This window comes from Bombyx mori, chromosome 24 (genome assembly GCF_030269925.1).
Source record: "Bombyx mori chromosome 24, ASM3026992v2".
NCBI classification, from domain to species: Eukaryota; Metazoa; Arthropoda; class Insecta; order Lepidoptera; family Bombycidae; genus Bombyx; species Bombyx mori.
This window is the reverse complement of record NC_085130.1, coordinates 9,824,173-9,851,392: the sequence shown is the minus strand read 5'-3', so window position 1 is coordinate 9,851,392 and position 27,220 is coordinate 9,824,173. Positions and strand designations below refer to the sequence as shown.

General features: G+C 42.6%; 1 protein-coding gene across 2 annotated transcripts in view; it reads left to right on the top strand.

Annotated features, from left to right (window-relative positions):
- Window positions 1–26,636, top strand: part of LOC101736444 (protein slit) — a 141,035-nt gene extending 114,399 nt beyond the window's left edge. For both annotated transcript variants that reach the window (XM_038019690.2, XM_038019689.2), the window contains 20 exons: window positions 313–442; window positions 1,268–1,445; window positions 2,002–2,111; window positions 3,165–3,334; window positions 4,507–4,720; window positions 5,159–5,298; window positions 5,782–5,951; window positions 7,488–7,658; window positions 8,828–8,906; window positions 10,156–10,257; window positions 11,185–11,317; window positions 12,138–12,247; window positions 14,629–14,742; window positions 15,506–15,654; window positions 15,961–16,084; window positions 17,163–17,237; window positions 17,706–17,779; window positions 18,702–18,787; window positions 20,217–20,286; window positions 21,202–26,636. In XM_038019690.2, coding sequence (XP_037875618.1) covers window positions 313–442; window positions 1,268–1,445; window positions 2,002–2,111; window positions 3,165–3,334; window positions 4,507–4,720; window positions 5,159–5,298; window positions 5,782–5,951; window positions 7,488–7,658; window positions 8,828–8,906; window positions 10,156–10,257; window positions 11,185–11,317; window positions 12,138–12,247; window positions 14,629–14,742; window positions 15,506–15,654; window positions 15,961–16,084; window positions 17,163–17,237; window positions 17,706–17,779; window positions 18,702–18,787; window positions 20,217–20,286; window positions 21,202–21,309 — 2,507 coding nt within the window. In that variant the 3' untranslated portion in view covers window positions 21,310–26,636. The remainder of the gene's footprint in view (window positions 1–312; window positions 443–1,267; window positions 1,446–2,001; window positions 2,112–3,164; window positions 3,335–4,506; window positions 4,721–5,158; window positions 5,299–5,781; window positions 5,952–7,487; window positions 7,659–8,827; window positions 8,907–10,155; window positions 10,258–11,184; window positions 11,318–12,137; window positions 12,248–14,628; window positions 14,743–15,505; window positions 15,655–15,960; window positions 16,085–17,162; window positions 17,238–17,705; window positions 17,780–18,701; window positions 18,788–20,216; window positions 20,287–21,201) is intronic.
- The last annotated feature ends 584 nt before the right edge of the window (window positions 26,637–27,220 follow it).

The following is a 27,220-nucleotide window of genomic DNA, read 5'->3' as shown; positions in this document are numbered from 1 at the left end:
TGCTCAAACCCGGAGTGTCGCTAACACTGGCACTAACAGGACAGTGCTTCGCAGAATTTACTACCGGATCGGAAACGCGAGCCACTGAGAAGATCCAGCGAGAAACTCTCTGTCATTCTCTATTCCCTTTCTTACCGTTCTCTTACACACATCTTTACGCGTTCCACACTCATTCCATAAGTTCTATTCTTACCAATCCTACAGTAATAGCACGATAACTTTGTAATAACATAGAGCTTCGTAGCTTAACGCAAGACATTCATAAGTTACAAAGTGCTTAAAGATCAGTTCCGCCATTATGTTCTCTTCCAGCCGAGGACAAAGGTTGTCTGTCGCCTGAGTATTGCCCGGCTCAGTGCTCGTGCACCGGGACCGTGGTCCGGTGTTCCCGGGCGAAGCTCACCTCTCTGCCAGCCAACATCCCCAAGCAAACAACCGAGCTGTGAGTATTGAATTATTTATTAATACGCTTTTATTAGCTTCAGACGTTTTGATGTTTGTAAAGGAATCTTTGAACATGATTTAAACCCCCTTCAAAACGTCGGATTAACTCGTAATTTGGTATACTTATTAAGGACCGATGACAATACAATATTTAAAAAAAAATTGAAATTAAAAAAAAAAATTGAAATTCAATTAAAAACAGAAAAATAAATAATGGTTTAAAAAACTAACAAAATGCGCTTTTAACTAAAAAATATAATTTTTTTTTTAATAAATTTGAATTAAAAATAGTGTAAGAAAAGTTTTGAAGTCGTCGTGGCCTAACGGATAAGACGTCCGGTGCATTCGTGTTGAGCGATGCACCGGTGTTCGAATCCCGCAGGCGGGTACCAATTTTTGTAATGAAATACGTACTCAACAAATGTTCACGATTGGCTTCCACAGTGAAGGAATAACATCGTGTAATAAAAATGAAACTCGCAAAATTATAATTTGCGTAATTACTGGTGGTAGGACCTCTTGTGAGTCCGCACGGGTAGGTACCACCGCCCTGCCTATGTCTGCCGTGAAGCAATAATGCGTTTCGGTTTGAAGGGTGGGGCAGCCGTTGCAACTCTACTGAGACCTTAGAACTCATATCTCGAGGAAGGTGGAGGCATTTACGTTGTAGATGTCTATGGGTTCCAGTAATCACTTAACACCAGGTGGACCGTGAGCTCGTCCACTCAACAAGCAATAAAATAAAACGACAGTAGTGCCTACCTCATAACTATCCGCATCACGTCGTGAGACCAGCACGGTACCTTCAGACCCCTCGTTACAGATACCTAGAGTCGAACGAGCTTACGTCGATCCCGCCGGATCAAATCCGCCACCTCACGCAGCTGACCCGGCTGGACCTGTCCAACAATAAGATCAGCGTTCTCGGCAACAACACCTTCGAGGGCCTCACCAAGCTGTCCACGCTCATCGTCAGCTACAACAGGCTGAGATGTGTCCAGGTTAGAGGGGTCCGCCCACACAGATCCGGGTATACCCGTATGCGATGTATTACTTGAGACCTTCGAACTTATATCTCAAGGTGGGTGGCGCATTTACGTTGTAGATGTCTATGGGCTCCAGTAACCACTTAACACTAGGTGGGTTGTGAGCTCGTCCACCCATCTAAGCAATAAAAAAAAATCTCGTTATTGTATCGGTAAATAAAGTGAAAGTGGCACCTGTAACAGAGAAGCTGAGAAGGCTCGAAGAGTAAACTAACCCCACAGACACAGCCCACTGAGTTTCTCACCGGATCTTCTCAGTGGGTCGCGTTTCCGATCCGGTGGTAGATTCTGCGAAGCACTGCTCTTGCTAGGGCCAGTGTTAGCATCACCCCGGTTTGAGCCCCGTGAGCTCACCTACACGTCAAGGAGAAGCTAAAATAGCCTCTCAAGGCTATCAGCATAGGTAGGAAAAAAAAAGGACATTCTGAACTGCGTGGAAGAAAAGATGGCGTCCGTCCAGTTTCGTTTTATGACATATAGATGGCGCTGTTTTAAATTATTTTTCTTTCAGAGGGACGCCCTGAAGGGTCTGAGTCAGCTGCGGGTGTTGTCCCTTCACGGCAACAACATATCGCTGCTCGCGGACGGCGTCTTCAGGGACCTGGAGTCCATATCGCATGTGTGAGTACCTGCCCCCGGGAGGGGCCTGCGGAGGGACCACCAGCATCAGACCGATCATTGCTTATGCAGCGGTTTTTACCAGGAACCACATCCACCAGCGCGGGGTCTCTTGGGACACAAATCGACTTCCCATAACGTCATTTCGGCAGCGCTGCATGTCTTCCGTCGATGAGGCTGTCATTTGCCTCAATGGCGACTGTTTTTCTAGCATTGCCGATATCCAACCGCTTTATTGGTAGTAAGTTTCCCATAGATATCACAACGTGAGTATCTGAAGTCGTCGTGGCCCAAAGGATAAGACGTCCGGTGCATTCGTATCTAGCGATGCACCGATGTTCGGATCCCGCAGGCGGGTACCAATTTTTCTAATGAAATACGTACTTAACAATTGTTCATGATTGACTTCCGCGGTGAAGGAATAACATCGTGTAATAAAAATCAAACACGCAAAATTATAATTTACGTAATTACTGGTGGTAGGACCTCTTGTGAGTCCGCACGGGTAGGTACCACCGCCCCGCCTATTTCTGCCGTGAAGCAGTAATGCGTTTCGGTTTGAAGGGTGGGGCAGCCGTTGTAACTATACTGAGACCTTAAAACTTATATCTCAAGGTGTGTGGCGCATTTATGTTGTAGATGTCTATGGGCTACAGTAACCACTTAATATCAGGTGGGCTGTGAGCTCGTCCACCCATCTAAGCAATAAAAAAAAAGAGTATCCAATACGAGATAGGAAGTCCAAGATCCAACTGAACAATGGCTGTCTCCTCCAACCGCGCGGGTAGGTACCACCACCCTGCCTATTTCTGTCGTGAAGCTTTTCGGTTTGAAGGGTGGGGCAGCCGTTGTAAGTATACTGAGATCTTAGAATTTCTAATGGTCTATGGGCTCCAGAAACCACTTAATAGCAGGTGGGCTGTGAACTCGTCCACCCATCTTAGCAATAAATTACCAGTACCATTCATTGTACCGCGGTGGAAATAAGCAGGACGGTGATACTACCCGCTAAACGCCCTACCACCAGCCCCCTACAGATGTAATGTGGTCCCTCAGAGCGCTGGGCTCCAACCCCCTGTACTGCGACTGCCACTCCCGCTGGCTGTCAGAGTGGGTGCAGAGCGCGGGGGAGTTCGTGGAGGCCGGCATAGCGAGGTGCGCTGAGCCTCCCGCCATGAAGGACAAACTGCTTCTAAGCACTGCCTCTTCTGCTTTTGTATGCACAGGTACGTATCAACATGTCAGGGTTGCGAAGCCATATTGCATTGTACACTACCATTGCACGGTTGAAACAGTACGCATATGGTACTGTTACGCGCTGGAGTTCAGGCTAAATAGAAATTCTACCGAAGTGCAAATTAAAACTCTTATTTAACTTAAAACACTTAACGGACACTTTAAAATTCTCAATTTCGCTTCGCTTCAGGTGATGCGTTCGCTGTTTCGCTTCGAGAAGTTCCGATTACTGACTGACTGCGTGGCATCTGAGCAAAGCTTTTATAGTCGATACGACATCCCTAGAATTATCGAGAAAATTCTGCACAAGTCGAGTAGCTTCGATGTGTGTTTCCGCTATCTGACAATAGATGGCGTTGTACCTCTCGACGTTACTATTTCCTTTGATATTCGTTTCGGCTATTCAGCGACAGATGGCGTTACTCTTACCGGCGTAGCAGTACTAGGACAGTCAAATTGCATCTCCGAACCAGACGTCGTGGCTTGGCACAGATGTAGTCGTTATTACGAATCCTCCCGATTGACTCTCTGTGTTTTTAGGCATTCCAATTCCATTGGAAGAGTTTGACGTACAACTTAAGCCGGATCTTATCAGTGGGTCGCCATTCCGGTCCGGTGGTAGCTTGTTAGGGCCGACACTAGCCACGGCTAAGCCTCGTCAGCTCTCGCCTATCAATGATCGTGAAGCCAGAATAGATCCTCGAGGCTTCTAGTAGTTAGACTGGCCAAAAAAGTGCTGGTTTCCAAGTTAACCGTATTCAGGAAATAACTTCTGGAAGCATCTACCTTTACTTGACGCCACAAGAGTATTGCGGCAGAAATGAACGCAAACTAAACTGAAGAAATCGCCTTTAGCGATAAGACCGCGTCTTGCACAGACTATATATTGGAATTTGGCAGTGTTTCAATAAAACTCTAATTAGATTTCTTATAAAGGACACAATGAAAATATATTTGCTCTCAAGCCACATCAGAATACATTAGCACAGGTTGCACAGATAACACACATCAATTTGAATAATCTGTACCAAAACGTTTACAAATACTTTTATGATCTACTATATAAATTTATTTCCCCTCCATTCTTTCCAATGTAAATTACCATATGTTTTGGTGAACCATAAAGTCTAGTCTAGTCTAACCCTTACGTGTGACCCTTTAGGCAACCCGCCGGCGGAGATCATATCGAAATGCGACCGCTGCTACAGCAACCCCTGCCTGAACGGGGGGAAGTGCCTCCCCGGCGCCGGGGGAGGGTTCGAGTGCGTCTGCGCCCGCGGTTACCATGGCAACGCGTGTCAATTCCAAATAGACGCCTGCTACGGGTCGCCGTGCGCCAACGGACAATGCCAAGTCTTGGAAGAGGGCAGGTTCCAGTAGGTATCACCAATTTGTATTGCCAAACAGGAGGGTCGAATATTATGACTTGGTTTTCAGGAATAATATGATCACCACTTCCTTTGTCGTATTACTCTTGTTAGAGCGGTCGTGGTCGTCATTCAGTAACATTGTTGTGGGCGGATGTTATGCGCCTCACGAGCAATCGCTAGTTCTCCCGGTCTGTGGTGAGGCTGCTGGTACACTCATGCAAACGACCGCCAGTTGCCGACTTGATTTGCCGGTCTATCGCATGGGCACCCTTCCTTCCCTCCCAATTCCACTATGAATCAAACATTCCGTTTTGAAATAAGGCCTCTACACTTTTACATTACTCCTTGTCTATGGAGTCCTTTAATAATTGAAGACTAAGTGTTGATGGTGAGCTCATCGGCCCATGCAGTGCTATCAAACCACCAGACCCGTATATCCCGCAGCTGCTCCTGCCAGCCGGGCTACACGGGGCTGCGGTGCGAGGTCAACGTGGACGACTGCCTTGGGAACCGGTGCCAGAATAACGCGACCTGCGTGGACCTCCTCGAGGGGTACATCTGCAAGTGCTCTCCAGGGTTCATGGGTGAGTCAGCAATATTGATGGTGCTTTTATTATCAACTACAGAAATGACACTATGACTGGTGGTAGGACCTCTTGTGAGTCCGCGCGGGTGGGTACCACCACCCAGCCTATTTCTGCCGTGCAGCAGTAATGCGTTTCGGTTTGAAGAGTGGGGGGGCAGCCGTTGTACTGTTAAAAGTAAGACCTTACAACTCATGTCTCTAGGTGGATGGCGCTTTTACATTGTAGATATCTATGGGCTCCTGTAACCACTTAACGCCAGGTGGGCTGGGAGCTCGTTCACTTAACTAAACAATAAAAAAGTATTGATGGCGCTTTTATTTATCAACTAGAGAAACGACGATAACAGAAAACCTTTTTTGCCGCCAACCACCTTGAGATATAAGTTCTAAGGTCTCAGTATAGTTACAACGGCTGCCCCACCACAAGGCCTCACAATACCCAGTATTGAAAAAGCTCGTAACCCAGTGCCCTTGTTAACAGGAGAATTCTGCGAGACGAAGATACCGTTCTGCACGGCGGAGTTCAACCCGTGCGCCAACGGGGCCGCGTGCACCGACCACCGCAGCCACTACACCTGCAGCTGCCCCAAGGGCTACTCCGGACAGAACTGCACCGTCAACGCGGACGACTGCATCAACCACATGTGCCAGGTCGGTCCACCACCACCGCCTAAAGCCTAAACTCCTCCCTGTAATACTTGGTGTATAAGCAGGCAACATCACAACCATACTATACCACTGTCTCGGATTAATTAAATAAATAAATACTTACTAACAATCACGCTACGTTAACTGGTCTCGTGCTAAGTTCAAACAGCTTGTGTTACAGGTACCAACCAGATAACGGAAATAAATGTAACATTTTTCTTATACACATACATATATTTAATATACATCTATAACCCTGGAAAAGACATTTTATACTTATATTTATCATATAAATATCTTCCCTCGGCGGGATTCGGAATCCGTGACCCCCTTGTGTAGAGACCATGTCACTTACCACTACACCAGACGGCCGTTTGTGTAATTGGATGTCGTCGCGGCCTAATCAGTAGGACGCTCAGTATACTCGTATCGAGCGAAGTAACTGGATTTCTTTTGGAAGTAGTGCTACGATAGACTAATCAGGGTTAGGAAAGTGAATAAAGGATTTATTCGCGAAGCAGCTGCTCTTGTTGGGTCTCCTGTGGAGATGCTCGGGCAGCTGTTAGCAAATACCACCCCTCCTGGCCGAGTCTTTGCTCGCCCAGCTGTTCTGGTGAAACCGGAAAGGCCTACGAGTCCCCAGTAATCGATCAATCTTGAAAACAGTGAATAAAAATAGCATGCTTTTAACAATTTTAACGAGCTGTAACCTATTTTTTTAATTACCCTTGTAGGCAGTTAAAAGGATAAGACGTCCGGTGCATTAGTATGTAGCGATGCACCGGCGTTCGAATCCTGCAGGCGGGAACCAATTTTTCTAATGAAATACGTACTCAACAAATGTTCACGATTGACTTCCACGGTGAAGGAATAACATCGTGTAATAAAAAAATCAAACCCGCAAAAATTATAATTTGCGTAATTACTGGTGGTAGGACCTCTTGTGAGTCCGCGCGGGTGGGTACCACCACCCCGCCTACTTCTGCCGTGAAGCAGTAATGCATTTCGGTTTGAAGGGTGGGGTAGCCGTTGTAACTATACTGAGACGTTAGAACTTATATCTCAAGGTGGGTGGCGCATTTACGTTGTAGATGTCGTATAGATGTTGTAGATGTGTATGGGTAACCACTTGGCACCAGGTGGGCTGTGAGCTCGTCCAACCATCTAAGCAATAAAAAAAAGGTAGACGAGCATACGGCCCACCTGATGGTGAGTGGTTACCGTCGCCCATGGACTTCAGCAATGCCAGGGGCAGAGCTAAGCCGCTGCCTACCTTTTCCTATATTTAATTTTTGTTCGTTTTATTAATTTTCCCGCCTTAAGACATTCCCGACTTTATTTGCATTGCACAGCGACCGACCCGACTTTCGAAGTGGAACTCATGATCGGCTTTTAATTCATATTTAAAAATATGAAAACATTGTTAGAGCATCACAACAATAAATTCGATTCCTACATTAAGATCACATAAATTATAAATGATTTTCGTTTCTCAACTTTATGGCTCCGTGTACTGACATGTCAGTGTCGTTGGCACAGAACGGCGCGACGTGCGTGGACGGGCTGGAGGAGTATCGGTGCGCATGCGCGGCGGGGTACGCCGGGCGGTACTGCGAAGCGGCGCCCCACGCCGCGCTCGGCACCTCGCCCTGCGCCCACCACGACTGCCTGCATGGGGTCTGCTACCTGCCGCCACCGCGACCCTTGCAGGTGAGACCGCCTTCTGTACCCTGGGAGTCTCTGCACCACACGGACGTGAAACCTTGTAGGTACACGACAAGGAAACATCTTCCACAAAGCGGGTGATATTGCTCGGTAGTCTGGAGAGGCTATTTCAGCGTAACCTAACTAGTAGGTGGAGCTCACGGGGCTCAAACCTGACGACGATGCTAACACGAACCCTAGCAAGAGCCGTATATCGCAGAATGTACCACCGGATCGGAAACGCGACCCACTGAGAAAATCCGGCGAGAAGCTCTGTGGGCTGTGTCTGTGGGTTAATTTACTCGTCGAGCCCTTCGTCGCAAGCGACGGGTCAATGAGAATCGGTGCTTGGGATACCTAAAAGCACCGTTAGTGAGGGAGGATCCGAAATGACGTGCTTAGGGCGACGTCGACTGTTTACCATTCTATCCGCAGAATCGGGAATGTAGTTACCGGCGGCCACGATGAGAGGGTTCTCATGTCGTGCCGCTTTATCGAAGTGGGCGAATGTTGTTGTTCGGAACTTGTATATATGCAAGCTTATCTTGGAAATGTCGTAAGCGAGATTCAGGCATGTCAAATATCTTGTGTTGTATGATGGCTACCGCTACAACCTCATAGTATCCGGGGATACGACACACGCGGTCACCGACTCGCCTCGGGACCCCTGCTCCACGGGAACCCGGACACCGATATACATACATACTTGTACACTCAAATATACAGATATATGTTAAACACTCGTACAAAGAGCATACATATACGTAACACGAATGTTTGCTCGATGTTTTTATTTATTTATATCGTAGGTGGGTGTACGAGCTCACAGCCCGCCCAGTTTTTAGTGGTTACTAGAGCCATAGACGACGGCTGCCACACGCGTTACTACTTCACGGCAGAAATAGGCAGGCTGGTTGTACCTACCCATCTGGATTCACATTACGTCCACATTTGAACATGCTAACTGGATTAAGCCATAAAAGCAATTTTCATCATCATGATCTCAACCTATAGCTGTCCACTGTTGAACATAGGCCTTTTCAATCGATCTCCAGTGCGACCGGTCCATTTCCGCCAGCATCCAACCTGGAAATTTGTTTTAACCGTGCCTAAGAGTCGCAACAACCAAAGGACACTTTAAGGACTGTCAATTAACTTTGTTCCTTCCTCATTAGGACGACATCATCATGGAGGAGCATCCGCTGATCTCGCAACCTAACGATTACCTCTGCAAGTGCGCTCCGGGATACTCGGGTAAATATCCTTCTGAGCCAAGGCTTACCAAACTATTTCGGGCAAAGACCGCTTTTCAATACCTAAGACCCCTATAGCCAAATTACTTTAAACATCCTATCCGACTAGCTGAGTTTTTTTTAAGAGTGAGAGATTTGCTAACGTCTGCCCTGAGGCCTCCGAAGAAGACAGCTCAATGATACAAACTTGGGCTTATCGACTTATTGAGCTTTTTAAAAGCACAACAACGATGCACTTTCCACTGAAATATCAGTCGTCCTTACAACAAGTCGGTACACGTCATCATAGTCGGTTGCTCTTGGCAGAGCAGTCGTGGTCATGTGGAATTCTTGTTTATTAAAGCCTTGACAGATGTTTTCCATCATTTGCGAACTTATGCTTGGCGCACGCACACGTTAAGTGGGGTTTCAGTAAGGTCTTTCACCAGATCAGTCCAGCGCATGGGGATTCGTCCACGAGATCTCTTACCATTGACCCGAATCTGAACAACAAATAACGCATCTTATACAGTAGCTTGAAGGTCTCAAATGAGAAGTTGTAAAGAAGATTAATAGTTTCTGAGTTGATAGAGAATTAATAGTTTTCGCATGAGTCTCCGTTTTGGGCCAACAGAAAGTAAAGTGACCGTCCTCTTAGGTTTTTTTTTAGTGCTTAGTTGGGTGGACGAGCTAATGACCCACCTAATGTTAAAGTTACCGGAGCCCATAGACATCTACAATGTAAATTCTGCTACACAACTTGATACATGAGTTCTAAGCTCTCAGTTTTTACAGTACAACGGTTGCCCCGCCCTTCCAACCGAAACGCATTACTGTTTCACGGCAAAAATAGCCAAAAAGACGGTGTCTACCCGCAGGGTTCAAACTGCGCCATAACGACGCCATATTAACCATGTTCTTTCTGCTTAAGTTCGTCAACTTCTTCCGTCTAATTCCTATCTTGAATATCGATTAAGCCTAATCTATATAAATATACTAATATACTTTACTGGTGGTAGGACCTCTTGTAAGTCCGCACGGGTAAGTACCACCACCCCGCCTATTTTTACCGAGAAGCGGTAATGCGTTTCGGTTTGAAGGGCGGGGCAGCCGTTGTAACTATACTGAGACCTTAGAACTTATATCTCAAGGTGAGTGAAGCATTTACGTTGTAGATGTCCACCCATCGAAGCAATAAAAAATAAAATTTGCTCAATTCTTACTAGTAAACTGACAGCAAGGTTTTTTCATAAGTATTGGTTTTCATTCAGGCCGGCTCTGCGAATATCTCACATCCCTGACCTTCAACCACAACGATTCCCTGGTGGAGTTGGAGCCGTTAAGGACAATGCCGCAAGCCAACGTCACGTTGGGTAAGTAATTCACCAGAACAGTGGCTGTGGAGGCATTCTTATTGAAGATATGGTAGCTAGGACTGAATCTGGCCATCAGACTGACAGCCCTGACTTGGGACTGCCGATTGTGCGGCAGTTAATGACAGTGTCAAATAATAATAATAATAATAAAAGCCAAAAGCCCGTATATACAGTCAGTGGCGGGTTAAAGTTACAGAGCGCCCTAGGCAATCACTTTATCGGCGCCCCTGTACCGGCCATAAATGGCCATCATAATACTATAAATTTTAACTAGTTGTTTTTGCAATTACGATGGCGTATTATCAAACTCTAGACTTTAGTAGAGGACCCTTGTAGTTACGCTAATGCGCTAATGTAATATGACGTTATAACTGTGAAGAAATCAAAAGGGACGACAGAAGATTTAGATTATAGAACAGCATTTAGTTTTTAATCGTCGATATGTTATTTTCTTTATTTATTTAAAAATTCTGATCTCGCGCGCCCCTTGTAACTACGCGGCCCTAGGCACATGTCTAGTTTGCCTTACGGATAATCCGCCTCTGTATACAGTACTACCGGCTCTGTCAACAGACTGAACTGAGAAAGATGAAACCTAAGAACATAAATAATAATAATAATAATTTATTTATTTCTCTCTTAAAGGTGTAGTACAAATACAAATGGAAATTAACCCTATAATTTATTTTGTAAGCCTTTGAAAGAGCTGAAGTCTGTACTAGGTTCAAAGACCTAACTAACTAACTAATCACTACATAGTATAAAACAAAGTCGCTTTCTCTGTCCCTATATCTGTCTGTCCCTATGTATGCTTAAATCTTTAAAACTACGCAACGGATTTTGATGCGGTTTTTTTGTGGCGCGCGTATGGATCCAACAAACTTCTTTAAGCCATACGTTTACTCAAAGACGATTCCACTACAGTCTTCAGCACCAAGCAGCATCACGGCGTGCTCATGTACTTCGGTGAGAACGAGCATCTGGCTGTGGAGTTGTTCAATGGGAGGATCAGAGTCAGCTACGACGTCGGCAACCATCCCACCTCTACCATGTACAGGTAAGTCTAGCAAACGCGAGTTCTAGGGTATTCTCATCTCAGATGAAGAGTATACCTTGTGTCGTCATTTAGGTCTTGTCAGAACAGCATCATGGGTTTCATAAGGCGGCTTAGGGAGCCATCTGATAATTATACCAGCGGACGAAGACTATAACTGGTCATCATGGTGGTAGGAACCATCGTCCTGCCTATTTCGGCCGCAAAAATATTATATGTTGGATTGTACTGTTTGTTTCCCAAATAAATAAACAAATAAATAAAAAGCAATCGTGTTTGGCGATTAGAAGAATCAAACAGACGGTTCTTAGTGGTATTTTGTATGTAATGTAAAAATCCAAATTGGTTTTTTTTTTTGCTTAGATGGGTGGACGAGCTCACGGCCCACCTGGTGTCGAATGTTTACCGGAGCCCGTAGACATGTACAACGTAAATGCCGCCACCCATACACGAGTTCTAAGGTCTCACTTTTAACAGTACAACGGCTGCCTCGCCCTTCAAACCGAAACGCATTACTGCTTCACGGCAGAAATAAGCAAGGCGGTGATACCTACCCGCGCGGACTCACAAGACGTTCCAATTAAATTTAAAAGACTTTTAAGAGTGCGTATTGTGAATTCATCTCGCCATCCCTTTCGCACACCAGCGTTACGGCAACGCGTGACGTAGTGACATTACGCGCATTATTTTAATGACGTCATTACCGGCACGTCCAGTATCTATATATCTACGTGAGTCTTACGACGTAGCGTGACGTCACAAGCTGACCGTGCACGCGTCAAGAAGAGAGGCTGACACCAGCTAACTCGTATACCGATTGCAGCTTTGAAATGGTGTCAGACGGAAGTTACCACAAAGCGGAGCTTTTGGCGATCAAGAAAAACTTTACCCTCAAAGTCGACGACGGACCCGCCAGATCCATCATCAACGAAGGTAGGCGATCGGGATAAAACACGAACGAGACTTTTGGGGGAAAAGAGCCATAAATGTATTTTACATTTTTTAGGGGTGTTTTTTTTATCTGTGACATTGTTAGCTAAGTGTATTATTTCATTAAAGTAATGAACATTTTCCAAATAAGATATGACCTAAAGGTCTCTGTTACCAGATCATAAAATAAAATAAAAAGTGAATTTTATATTTCTTAAAATTGTTCATTGTAGTGTTATTCAATTATTCTTACTTTAATAATTTCAACATGTCTATAGCACTCTCGATTCCTACTGAGTTTCTCGCCGGATCTTCTCAGTGGGTCGCGTTTCCGATCCGGCGGTAGATTCTGCGAAGCACTACTCTTGCTAGGGGCAGTATTAGCAATCTCTTAGGTTGAGCCCGTGAGCTCTCCTACCCGTCCGCGTGAAATTGGAATAGCCCTGTAGGCTACCAGCGATTAGGTAAAGAAAAAGAAAGCACCTGTAATTGAGGTGACATCTGTCATGTACATAATGTCAATTTGTCAATGTTTTGTATTGATCGCTTTGTTATTGCAACTAAATAAATAAAACTTTTTGGCGGGAACGCGAGGGGTGAAGTTGTGTGATTTGTTTTATTTTGTCTATTTAGTGTTTCTTCAGGTTTAAATGTGTAATAACGGTGGTTTATTAACTGTTTAGTATCTGTGAAAGTGCACAAATGTGGGTAAATTAAACCAAACCGCTGGACGTAACTTCTCGGGATCCTCCAAAAAACCCACTGAATAAATCTCAGTAAATGACCGGCATTTGACTAAGATTATATTCCACCCCATATCATCTCATCTCTTCTCATTTCGTTTAATTTCACTTCATATTAACATTTTTCATATATCAAAAACAATATTAAAATAGGACTTAACCTAAAGGTCTTAGTTCCCTATGAGGAGGCAGTCTCCTCCCGGTGATGGTCACGGGGCGACCTAAGGGGGTTGAGACTGCGCCGCACGCTACCGTCACTCTAGCGCGCTGGCACCAGGAGGACGGGACGCCGCGTCGGCGGCTGCGGACTGCGATGCGGTCCGCATTTTCGTCGTCGCTGTCGTCGCCGAACATACTGTTGAAGAGCAACCCGGTCGGCGGTGTATCGCGTTCTGACCCGGCAGGCTGGTTCTGGCCCAGCGGGGTATCTCGGAACACCAGCGGCACCGCCCGGGCGGCCTGGTGGGGCCGCCGTACCGCGGAGACTGATGTCGTTGGTCGTCGACTATCGCCTCGACGACCCGTCGGTCGGGCGTCCTCGGGGTGGCGCCGCGTGTCTGGTTGTAGTGTTGACCGCGGGAACCCCCCTACTCTGAACGGATTCTGACCCCGGACGGAGATCGGACGTCGGGTGTAAGAGTGCAGGGGAGTCGTTTAGTGGGTGGGCCCTAAAATCCTTGGGCCCGCGATCTGCTCTCAACACCTGCAGATCGTTGAGTCTCACATACCCCGCGCGCCCCCTAGGCGCGGGGACCTCGTAGGAGGTTCGGCCCCCGGACCGAGAAAAAAAAAAAAAAAAAAAAAAGTCTTAGTTCCCAGACCATAAAATGCCTTAAAAAAATGTAAAAGTGCGTTAAACCCAAAAATATTACTTTCGTCACGACATCGACAAAGCGATGTGGCTGCAACTACTGGACAACGGATTGAAGCTTGGGGGTAGGGGGTTTGTCAAGCGTCCTTGTTGTTGGCTGAGTATCATTTTACTTCGTTCAATGAGGTTGGGATTTCAAAGTGCTCGTGGTTTTCAGACTTGCATGTTTACCAAGAGGCCTTTGCAATTAGTGTTAAGCCCACCGGTTTGAGCTATCTGATCTCTGGGTCTTACTGTTGACCACAGCTGGATAAAATGCGTATTTAGTGTTACAATAATATTTTTTAACGCCAATTTTAACGGTTTAATTGCGGCGCCTCGTCCTTATTTCGATTGATTTTATCTGTTTTGCAAAAATCATAACATAAATTTAATTTAGTATAAGAAAGATTAACAGATTATGGACCGAGATTTTTTTGCGATTTTTGCCAAAAGTAATTAAATGCATGTGGATAAAGAATTACTCAAGCTACTCCTCCTTTTAGTTCTTTGATTATTCAATTATATTGTCGAATAGTCCCCCTTCAATATGTTATAGCCACTAGCCTAGATGAGCCATGGGGGTCCCGCGTTTCTCACATATTCAATAGAAAATTTGCGGTCAGAGTTATTCTAGGCAGGTGAGTTGCGGCGGTCCCAAGGGCCCGTTTATTTTGTTTTGGCATAGTCATAGTAACCACACACAGGGACCGCTTCGGTCTTTAACTTGTTAAAACGGAATATCCGCTGTGGATCCATTAAGAGAAAGTGACGAAAAAATGTATTTTCAGGCAGCAAGGAATTCTTGAGACTAGAGAGACCGATGTACCTCGGAGGAGTGCCGCAGGAGGTCGCCAAGGAGGCTTTCTCGAAATGGCATCTGCGGAACATAACCAGCTTTAAAGGTCTGAATCATCACTATCCTGCTTAATTCTGTCGCGAAGCAGCAATGGTCGTATTTTCAAACACAGACAGTTATTTATGTCTCAATTGGGGTAGTATTTACGTGGTGATGTCTATGGGCTTCCGTGACCAGCAAACTGGAAACTTGTTGAAGCATCTGGGCAAACAATACAAATTTAATTTTCATGTGTGCTGTTGCTTATGGACATCAGGGCAGTAGGAACGCGATCAAGCTGAAATATAAATATCCAACATCAGACGGTCTCTCAGGAGTATTATTGAGAACAGCTATTTAATTGGCGATATTTTTTTATTGCTTAGATAGATGGACGAACTCATAACCAACCTGTTGTTAAGTGGTTACTGGAGCCCTTAGACATCTACGACGTAAATGCACCACCCACCTTGAGATATAAGTTCTAAGGTCGCAAGTATAGTTACAACGGCTGCCTTTCAAACCGAAACGCATTACTGCTTCACGGCAGAAATAGGCGGGATGGTGGTACATACCCGCGCGTCCGCGCGTCACAACACGTCCTACCACCAGTAATTACGCAAATTATAATTTTGCGGGTTTGACATCTTTCACCGTGGAAGTCAATCGTGAACATTTGTTAAGTACGTATTTCATAAGAAAAATTGGTACCAGCCTGCGGGATTCGAACACCGGTGCATCGTTACAACACGAATGCACCGGACGTCTTATCCTTAAGGCCGCTACGACTTCGATATTCTCTAATGTGACTTGCTTGTTTTCCATATCAGGTTGTTTGAAAGAGGCCTGGATCAACCACAAGCGAGTGGACTTCGTGAACGCTGTCCGGGTACAGCGCACAACCCCGGGATGCGGAGACGACGACGCGCCAGCCCCCTCCGTCATCAGCGGCGTCCAGGACGACACCACCCACGAGGAGGTCACTGCTTACCGTCTAATGTTTCGTTTTTTTATTGCCTAGATGGGTGGACGAGCTCACAACCCATCTGATGTTAAGTTTCTGGAGCCCATCGACATCTACGACGTAAATGCGCCACCCACCTTGAGATATAAGTTCTAAGGTCTCAAGTATAGTTACAACGGCTGCCCCACCCTTCAAACCGAAACGCATTACTGCTTCACGGCAGAAATAGGCGGGGCAGTGGTACCTACCCGCGCGGACTCACAAGAGGTCCTACCACCAGTGCCTGTCTGCCGGAGGTTGCAATAGCTCGTTGTGTGACAGGACCCGTGCGTGCCGAACCCGTGCGCGCGGGGGGGGCGGTGCGTGCAGCGGGCCCGCGGACACTACTCCTGCCGCTGCCCCCCGGGGACCGCCGGCCCCCAGTGCGAGCTCCGCGCCAGCATCCGTGAGTACCGACCGGGGGGACAACCTCGAGCCACCCTTGTGACTTCCTCAACGTGTATTCTATCTGATTAGTATGTGTGCGTGTACGCATACAGGGTATTTCAACAAATATAGGACAGTGTGTTAATAGCGTATCCCTCGTATCTAACAGTGGCGACGTGACTTAGAAATACAAATCCAGAAGAATTGATGGCATGTTTCCCCGCCACGGTCATTTAAATCATATCGAAGCTACGCCGCTCTGGTGTTCGGTGGTTACAGCGTGAATACTACCCAGCTTCAGCGGTAGTCAGCGGCTGGGCTCTGCCCCTGGCATTGCTGAAGTCCATGGGCGAGGGTAACCACCAATACCGTCTTCACCATAAGGGCACACGGGGCCCGTGACCAGGGCCTCCAATCTCAGGGGGCCCCGAAGAACGACAATTTCTCTCACACATTTTTATTATTATTCTCAAAACATTTTTGTCGGGCACATTACACTTTTTTTGCAAATCAGTAATCTTATCAGAAGGTATTTAAAAGGCATATACCACGCCATTATATCGATGACTGCGCCCATTCCTACTGTACTAATGTGAAGGGTAGAGGTAAGAAGGACCGTCTCTATGTGTAAAAAAGTGTCCGTTAAAATCTGCTAAATAAGAGTGGCGCTACAGTAGCAACCTGGTAAATTTTTTTAAATGTGCTGAAAAGTATTTTATTTAAAGCTGATAAGAAAATGCAATCCATGTCTCCACGTTTTACCACAGCAATAATTTTAGATTCATCATCATCATCATCATCATCATCAGCCTTTATCTGCCCACTGCTGGACATAGGCCTTCCCCAATGCCTTCCACATAATGCGGTCCTCCGCCTTCCGCATCCAACGACTTCCCGCCGTGCGCACTAAGTCGTCAGTCCACCTGGTTGGAGGACGCCCCACGCTCCTTATACCCATCCGTGGCCTCCATTCGAGGACTTTTAGATTACATTGACGAAATTAGTTTGGAAACCGTTATCGTAATCGTAACCAAAAAAACAGCAGCATTCTAATATTGCAAGTATATTTGAGCAGTCATAGTTTCGTATTGCATCAGGTGGCGCCCCAGTGATAACGCAAGCCAAGCTCCCCGCCAGGAGGACCGGGTTCAGCAACGTCCAGGCTTCTCCAGGTATTTATGACTCCAAACGTGACAACAGGAATTAGACGACCTCAATACTTGTTCATCTGGTTGTTCTCGACAGACATATGCCAGGAGAAGTTGTGAGCCCTTGGAACTTCCTCGACCACACTCAATCAGTTACTTAGGTAGGCAGGTACCAACACTCTGCCTGTTTCTGCCGTGAAGCAGTAATGCGTTTCGGTTTGAAGGGCGGGGCAGCCGTTGTAACTATACTGAGACCTTAGAACTCATGTCTTAAGTTGGCATTTTCGTCGTTAGTGCCTATGGCTTCTGTAACCACTTACCACAAGAAGATCCGTGTGATCGTTCGACCCGTCAATAAAAAGAACACACCCGAATTACGAATATAGTTTTCGAGGAGTACTCCGTCGAGGTGAGGTCGAGGTGGTTTAGAGGTAATTTCCGAATACAAGGGTCAACTTAATGTTTATGATGACCCTGTCTGTTTGTTGTCAGCTGCACCTCCTCATAAGCAAGAGGTCCCGGCGGAGCCCTCGGCACCGAGCGCTACCCCACCGCCGTGCAAGAAGGTAAACCACATAACACATTCTTTTATTTACCCTTGTGTTATTAAATTTATGGTAACTTATCCAAGAAATTGCTGATCGGCGCGCCTGGTAGTTTCCCTTCTTGATCTTGACGCAGACACTCCGGGTCTCGGGAAAACCAAAAATCGCTAATAGTGATTATCCTAGTAAGGATAACGGATCAAACTGATTAAAATATTGAATTGTCATCGGTCCTTAACAAGTATGTCAAACTTCGAGTCAATCCGACGTTTTTAAGGGGTCAAAATCATGTTCAAACATTCCGTTACATACCAACATACGTATGAAGCTAATAAAAGTGTATTAGTAAAAACATAAGGTACCGTAAAATGGGGGGAATCGGGACACTTTTTAAGTTCGACATTGATTTTTATAGTTTTTTTTTGTAGTTATAGCAATAAAACAGAGATCATAATGGTTCCGGAGGCTTACATGTTTATTTTCGATGCGTAATTATACATAGTTCACTACAAAATATACACAGAAACTTAAAAAAACTAGCTTGACCCGATTCACCTTGACTTTGGGGTGAATCAGGTTACGTATGGGGACAATAGAGTTTTATATTTAATCGATAGAGCTGGCACTATTTAGTTGTTAGGTAGGTACCTAATTTTAGGTGATTATCTTTTTAATATATTTAATGAGTTACAAAACTTTTATGACTAAATCAAACTATTTAATATTCTTAAACACTAAATAAAAGTCATTTTCAGTACAACAAAGTTAAATCTCTAACGACCCCACAAAAGTACTGTGACATCCCAGATTTGTCCCTATTCTAACTCTAGTCTCTATTCCCCCCAATCTACTGTATTCAAATTTGCTGGGTCCGACTTGCGATATGAGCGTGCGCGGTATATTAGCAGTAGTGCGTTGTCATGCCGAGGTGCTCATCTTCCAGGAGCCAACCCGGGAGTTCGTGACGGAGGGCGCGTGTCGCAGCCGCCGCGCCGTACGGGGGGCGAGGTGTGTCGCCAGGACGGACCGGTGAGTCTGTACTTCGGGGCCACAGAGCCATCAAATTAGGATCCTGAGTGCTATGGGTACCATCATAATCGGGGAATGATGCCCTACTTCCAGTCACTTGGGGTCGGCGCAACATGTTTTCTCCTTCCATACTCCTCTATCATATACAATTTCTTCGCTCACTACCCTCTTACACATATCGTCTTTCGCGCAATCTATGTATTTGGGTACCGGAGACTGATAAACTTTATATAAGTAAGCATAAATATATACACATATCGTCTTCTCGCATTAAAACTGCATAATCTCAAAACTTACTAATTTTACAGGAGAGTGTTTAACATGTAATATTTTTAATATTTTAATCATATTTGCAACATTTATTTTTAATTTTTTACCAGTTACATTATTTGTCTTTTAAAGACAGTAAGATAAAATTATTTATTAATTTTGTTAATAGTAGTAAAAATGGGGTAAACTAAAAAACAAAAAGCTAAAACTATAATACGATCTTTTGACAGTATTTATGAGAAAAATACTGGTAATACCAAATGATTCCCCATATTAACTCAATTTCGAATATTTTTGGAAATTGTACACTTTGAATGCTAAAAGGCGATGTCATCTTTCGCGCAATCTATTTGGGTACCGGAGGCTGATAAACTTTATATAAGTGAGCTTAAATATATACACATATAGATAATGAGCACCCAGACGAAGAACAAACAAATCTGCTCATCGTACGAATGTTTGTCCGATGCGGGAATCGAACCCACGGCCCTTGACGCAACAATCAGGACAGCTAACTCCTGCACCACCTACTTAGTCTAGCTACACCTTCTAACCACGATCCTCTTCAGCACCATACACACATGTTTTCATAAGCACAACATAGATCAGTTGCGCAATTGTAGAAGATTGCACAAAGTGGGAATGAGTTGCTCGCTCCGGGCATTTCAATATTGCAATAATTGTTACGTTATGATACCTACTCATTGTAAAAATGAATATTTAAAAAAATATCTAATATTAAAAAAAAAAGACCTGCCCGCTGAGTTCCTTGCCAATTCTTCTCAGGACGGAGGCTAGTTTTTTGTGAATTGGCGGTAGTTCTTTTTGACGTTCAACAAGTGTGTACTTTCATTTTATGTTGAATTTTTTTTTTTTATTTGATTTGATTTGATTTGTAATATTACACTGGTGGTAGGACCTATTGTGAGTCAGCGCGGATAGGTACCACCACCCCGCCTATTTCTGCCGTGAAGCAGTAATGCGTTTCGGCTTGAAGGATGGGGCAGCCGTTGTAATTATACTGAGATCTTAGAACTTATATCTCAAGGTGGGTGGCGCATTTACGTTGTAAATGTCTATGGGCTCCAGTAACTACTTAACACCAGGTGGGCTGTGAGCTCGTCCACCCAACTAAGCAATAAAAAAAATTGTATTTCAGAGGGGAGAGGCCTTCGGGCGCCTGTGGTAGGGGCAGCTGCTGTGCCCCGAGGAAAACCAAGAAAAGGAAGGTATGTATGGCTGATCCAGGCATATATAAAAATAGGCATAAAAATAATATATCATACTATAACCCTATGGTAAGAATGGTCAGGCAGTAAAATGATTTGGCTAAATCTCGCGGTAACCTTGATATCTTTGAACCTAGACTCAGGGTATTTGTCAGATGTGTGAAGGATATCGTATTTAACAATGGCTAGTTATCAATATTTGTAATTTCAATTGTGTTTTCAATATCCAAAGCTATGCAAATTAATGTGGTTTTACTGAGTGACATACTATTTAGATTGCAATCCAGATTAGATCTAGGTACTGCTTGTTTTATGATATGAGTCCACACGGGTAGATTCCACCACCCTGCCTATTTCTGCCGTGAAGCAGTAATGCGTTTCGGTTCGAAGGGTGGGACAGCCGTTGTAACTATACTGAGACCTCAGAACTTATATCTGAAGGTGGTTGGCGCATTTATGTTGTAGATGTCTATAGGCTCTAGTAACCACTTAACATCAGGTGGGCTGTGAGCTCGTCCACCCATCTATGGAATAAATAAAAAATAACAAAAAAATTCGGTTGCTATTTAAGCTTGTTTGGAAAGTGAAACTTCTTTAGGCGGGTTGAGAGTAAAATTTGACTCGCGACAGATTCGTTACGGCTGGAGAGAAAAGATACAATTTAGGAAGAGCGAGAGTGAGAAAATAGATAGAACGTCTCGCGAACCACTCGACCGTGGAGTGAGGGAGAAAGCGATCTAGGTCGTTTTTCTTATACACAGCGTACCCTATTACAATAGACATTTAATTTAATGATGAAAAATGTAGCACAATACTACACACCGCATAAGAAGTTACACTTCTTTCACGTGCACCTTTTTTTCGTTTTGAAACCACAATATATATGTTTGTATGTATATTTTTTGTGCTCGGCAGGTCCGTCTGGTGTGCTCCGACGGCACCAGATACACCAAAGACATAGAGATAGTACGCAAGTGCGCGTGCGGCAAGAAATGCAACCGTAACAATCCCTTCCAGCACTGAAGACTCTGCGATCCCATCCGCGAACCAGCCTAAGATATCTAAGGAAGGGCATTCACGACGCGACAAGTCACGTGACTTGTTGGACGATTTCTGCCGCGCGATAGGCATTTCCGCTTATCGTATTTATCGATACGTGAATTTTTATGTGCAGTATTATTTTTTAGCATTCGCTTTCGGATGTGTCGTTCAGATTTTGATATTTTTTTTGTTTAATTAATGAAGTTTCTTTTGTCGTATTCTAGCCTGTTCGGACAAGATGGCGCCCGACCACAGAGTAAATACAAACGCAGTGATCCTATTTGTATCAGTGTAAATGTTTTCACTCCATTCAGAGATTTCGTTACAGTGCTTGTCAGTAATAACATTGAATACGAAACTCCAAGATTAAATTAATTGACAGACTGAGAAGCATAGAAACTATCTAAAGACATGGAGTTCTGAGCGCCACATCCGACGCTAATATTAATTTTTTGCATCGAACTTAAGTTTAAAGTACAAATTAATGGATACACAATAATAAATGAGGCTATCAATCGTCACACCTGCAATATTGTTCTCAAATAAACCACAGACAAGAACACACACTCTCACCGCTAGATGGCAGTAGGTGTATTTTGAGTAGACATTAACAAAATTGTAGGTGATACCCTATTTACATTTATAATTCTACCAACGATAACAATTTTTGCGATTATTAGTTTAAAAAGAATACTTTTAATTTCTCTTAATACAGAAGGCCTAAGTAATGGATAACAGATTAATATATGTTAAGTTGTTTCATGATTATTAGCGTATTGAACGTGCTAGTGGCTAATACTAATTACGCAGTACATTTGTACATTCCATCGCTACCCATGGTCGTATATCTTTTACAGCGGATAAGTAGACACTTTTCATTGCCCAAAATAAAATGTCTCAAAATTGCTTAGATAAATTCGACGCCACCCATCCACCGTAAATGTCAAATAATATCATTCAACATTGGCATTCAATTAATCAATTCTTTAAGAACACATTCAACATTGGCTGATTGTGGACGCTATGACCACGTCGGTTTTAGGCAACGCTTCTGAAAACTTCGACTTGTGCTTTGCCATTGTGAAGATACCAAAATTCCTGGTCACACTATATCGAGCGTGAACGAAGCGCGTGTGAGGTATCTTAAAGCACAAGCTCTCTGTGAAGTACCACTCTGAGGAGTAACGACGTTTTAAAAGCTAATTTCGCTTGACCGTGCACCATAATGCTGATACCGAACTCCGCCCAAGATATCCACCATCACCACCACCACTCCGGTACTCCGACGCGACATTCTTTACAGCGAGCATGGCTATACACCTGTCTCCGATGGATTGGATTGAACTAGATACCATTGACTATATTAGAGACATGAAATTATTTTGATGCTAATGTTAAGTGATTACCAGAGCCTATAGCTACCCATTTTAAGATATGATTTCGGTATCAGTTTTGTAATACAACGCCTATCTTGCCCTTCAAACTGGAACGCATTACTGCTTCACAGTAAAAATAGGCAGAGTGGTGGTACCTGCTCTTGCGTGTTCAAAAGATTCCCATATCACTAACTTATTCCAATAAATAATTTTAGTAATTCACACTTAGGTAGTCTGCAGTCTGTACTATAAAATAAAATACTAAAATAAAATACGCTATTCATTACTCAAACCCTAAAATGCCACCAGAACAATTCTTGCCTTGATAAAACTATTGAGACAAAATCAAATTATTATACTTAATTTGTTCATTTAAAATTAACTAGTTTGTAGGTATTTGATGATTTTCAAAATAAGATTGAGATGAATAAATAAAGAAAAAAATTTATTATTTATTATTATTCGTTGCTATTTCGCTTCGTGTATGTAAATTATAATAAAAAAAATTGTTTAAGATTTATAATAATATATTATTGTAAGTTTATAGCATTCCGTATTTATTGTTTCTACGTAAATTTGTAGGAGGATTTCTACTGAAACGGTAGAGTTTCGATATATTGGTAACACTAGAACAACGCATTTAACGACCTAAACTAACTTAACATTAGATATTTTGTAATCAGTATTAAATATATTGTTAATCGTAGTAATATAAATACAATTTAACCCGTTAAGAGTCTGAATTTAGAGAGATAGCTTATAGTCTTGTACTCATGAAACTAGACTTATTGCCATTGACAATGACAGTGGCGTTTGCTTTTAGCTGTTAATTTACATATCGTTCTTTTAACTATGTATTGTTGACACCAAGAACTCCTCCCAAGAGCTATTAATTGTTATAAAAATACATCAATATTTATCTTATCACTGTGGAAGGTAGAATTAGAAAAGGATCTGACGAACTTCGGATAATCCCTTCATTATTTCACATGAAAGTGGCGTTTTTGGATCAACTTTTAATTAACATCACAATCGTTTTGGCGGTAAAAATTATTATGCCACAGACTATATCCCTCTCAACCTGCAGTGCGTTCCGGCTCACGCATCATAAAAAAGGTGCGCTATTTATATATATTATATATTTTATAGTTATTAAACGGCACAGATCATTAATCCAAAGCACAACAACAACAATCTATTAATATCCAAAATGTCGCTGGTACATTATCAGGCTTGCTATGAACTGTGCAGTTGACACAGTGAAGTGTGGCGACTAAATGTATTCTACACTGTAGCTTAAAGTTTTATTTTAAAATCTCAAACGAAATATTATTATATATTTTAAGGCGCTTAGTTCGAATTGACATTTAAACGATACAAAGTCGCCCTCTTACTGTATTTCCAGATTTAAACGTATTGACAACCGGGGTCATTGCTCCTTAATCTCCCGCCATTATTTAGATTTTAGACACAAAAATACTATTATCAGAAATCTCAAAACGCTTGAAGGAAGCTACACGTGATGCTAAAGCTGGCTGGTACTTTGCACAGAGAGTGACTCTGGCTATCCTACGAGGTAACACAGCCAGTATTTTGGAAACTGTGCCCCCCTCAAGCGTATTGGAAGATTTGTTCTACTTTATGAATTGATTTATGTTAAATCATTATTATTAATGTAAAAAATAAAAGAATAAATACTCTATAATAACTGAATTCTACCCCGAAGTAATTTACCAACAATTTTTGCACCGTTTCTTCTTTTGTGAACAACGAGAAGCTATTTTTGCAGAAACTATGTTCAACGCTAAGATTCATTTGGCTCTATGGGTTTAATTGTATATTAAAATTAATTATTTGTAAATCAATCGAATATATTATTAGCGGGAATAATCTATTCGAAATTTGTAAAACTGCCATGCCAATATTGCCATAACCAACACGTATTGTATTTACTATTTATAGAAACTTTTGGTAGCTTTTTTTGTATTTTTGGTAACATCGAGCGTTAAAAGGAGTAGCTTTTTAAGATGGTATTTCAACAACTTCACTGGGGGAGAGCATGGAGCTAATTACTAAATTTAACATTGTTATTATATTAATGAAATACACCTATTAGTTAAGACTCCAAGGATGCCATTTACTCAACGTTAATTATTAACCTAACATAGTTTGGTCGGAATCAGATGAGCGCTGCTATTGCATTTGTTATTGAAATAAATTATACACAAAATATACATTCCAATAAGATATTTATTTGACCGACCGACTTAAAAAAGACAGGCAATTCACAATTCAAGTGTTCTTATTGTGTGTTACCTGAATTCTATGTAATTAAACCGATCTTGATTTTAATTTATTTTTTTTAAAACTGGCGCTTCTAATGTTGCTCTAATAGTTTCTGAGTTTCAAATTTGTTGCATGTTTAATTGACTCCGACTACATCGATGTTGTCATTCTATTCAGCCGCCATTCGTTCGCCGCTAGGGGCGCTGTTCTAACTCCATACAGATTTGAGTTAACTTTCATGCGATCGAGAAGTTAAAAAACTTGCACTAAGCACTCGGAAGTCAGTTTTACTTTTTTTTTAAATATTAATCAGGCATTAAAATTGTTCGCCGTCTATATCTTAGTACCACCTTACTTCAATCTAGATAATGATTTATTTTGATTCGAAGACACCGCTGTCATGTAAGATAATTGAGATTTCGACTCTTGAGACAGGGCCATGAAGTTGGCGTCAGGTCCGTGGACTCCTTTGGCTAATTAAACGCGATTAACTGATAACTCGCTCACTGCTAAAGTCGATGGAATGCCGTTTAAAAGCTTTCTCCCATCGCCGCATCCTAAACATTTATTAAGCTTTAAGTTGAATAATGACTAATTTAGGTTAGCACCCTTAAATATAGAACTGTGTAATAATATTAGTTTAATTTATTTATTTATGTACTCGAAAAAATAAATTGGCAACATTTGAAAATCGCTAAAGTTTTATAGATCTATTACGATACAATAACTCGTATGATAAGGCGTCAAACATTGTTTAAATTTTTTTTTCTGAGAAATGGCTTCTCGTACATTTGCCACAGCAAGCGCAATAATTAGTTCTTAAAGGCCGTTTTCCAATTACAGCACAAGAGCGCATTATGTGGCATAATGCTCAACTAAGCTTCAGCATAATTTGGCATTGTGCGTCACTGAGTCGCATTATGCTCTGTAATTAACCATTACTTAATGGTAGTTTTCTAATTACTGACCAATTTTTCTCAATCGTGTTAAATGAAGTTACAGTTGTCGCCTACGTCGGTTTTCAATACGAGGCATTTTAATAATATTTTTTGGTGAAGCAGTGTACTAAAAAGATCACATGCATGTTTTAGTGTTAATTAGATGTAGGTACGCACGTATAACTAGGCTGTATGGTTAGAAGTCTGAGCGAATATGAATACTTGAAATTAGCCTGTGAATCTGATGTAGACTTGTAACAATTGAACTGATTTGTTAAGACAACGATAATAATTATTACTATTGAAATTTTTCTGTCTTTCAACAAAAGTGACAAAGTCTACGTTATAATTATAACAAAATGAATTTATCCCGAATTCGTTTATATCTCGATATACATAAAACAGTATATACATAGATATGTTGAGATACCGCTATTTTTAATAGTGTTTACTTTCCAATGCAGTAAAGCCACTCCATTTGAAAAATTTCACATTAATGAAAGAATACCATGTACGCGGAATATATTTAATTAAAATAAGTACACAAATAATGAATTAAACTAATAATTTTATAGGACTTAATCGATTAATCGTATTGTAAAATTGATTTACGTGTATATCGATAATCGCATTCGCTTTTTTGATATAATTATAATTATTGCCTCAAAAACTTTATAATTTATTGATGTAATAAAATGATGTTAGATAATATAGTGTTTCATTTTATCAACATTTCGTTTTCCCCTTCAATAATCCCCTCGCGTGAGTCCGCACGGGTAGGTACCACCACCTCGCCTATTTCTGCCGTGAAGCAGTAATGCGTTTCGGTTTGAAGAGTGGGGCAGCCGTTGTAACTATACTGAGAAACCCATAGATACAGCCCACTGAGTTTCTCGCCGGAACTTCTCAGTGGGTCGCGTTTCTGATCCGGTGGTAGATTCTGCGAAGCACTGCTCTTGCTAGGGTCAAACGATTTTTGAGGTAAACTTGTATTTAATTACCAATATTTTTAATCACATTTATATGACCATATTTGTTCACAAACTTCATTTCCTGATTTATTGAAACTTTAGTATATGGAGGGTAGAAGTAAGGAGCACCGTCTCAGTGTATTAAAAAGCGTCTGCTAAACGAGTGCAAATATTTAATAAACAGTATGTAAACAGCTCCTTTACTACCACACCTCACTTCAACCCAGCACCCCACTATATTCATATCATTTCCACTTACTACTTACTACACCACCGCTATTTCAGTGAGTAATAAGTTGTTGTTGGATACTTATTCAACTTA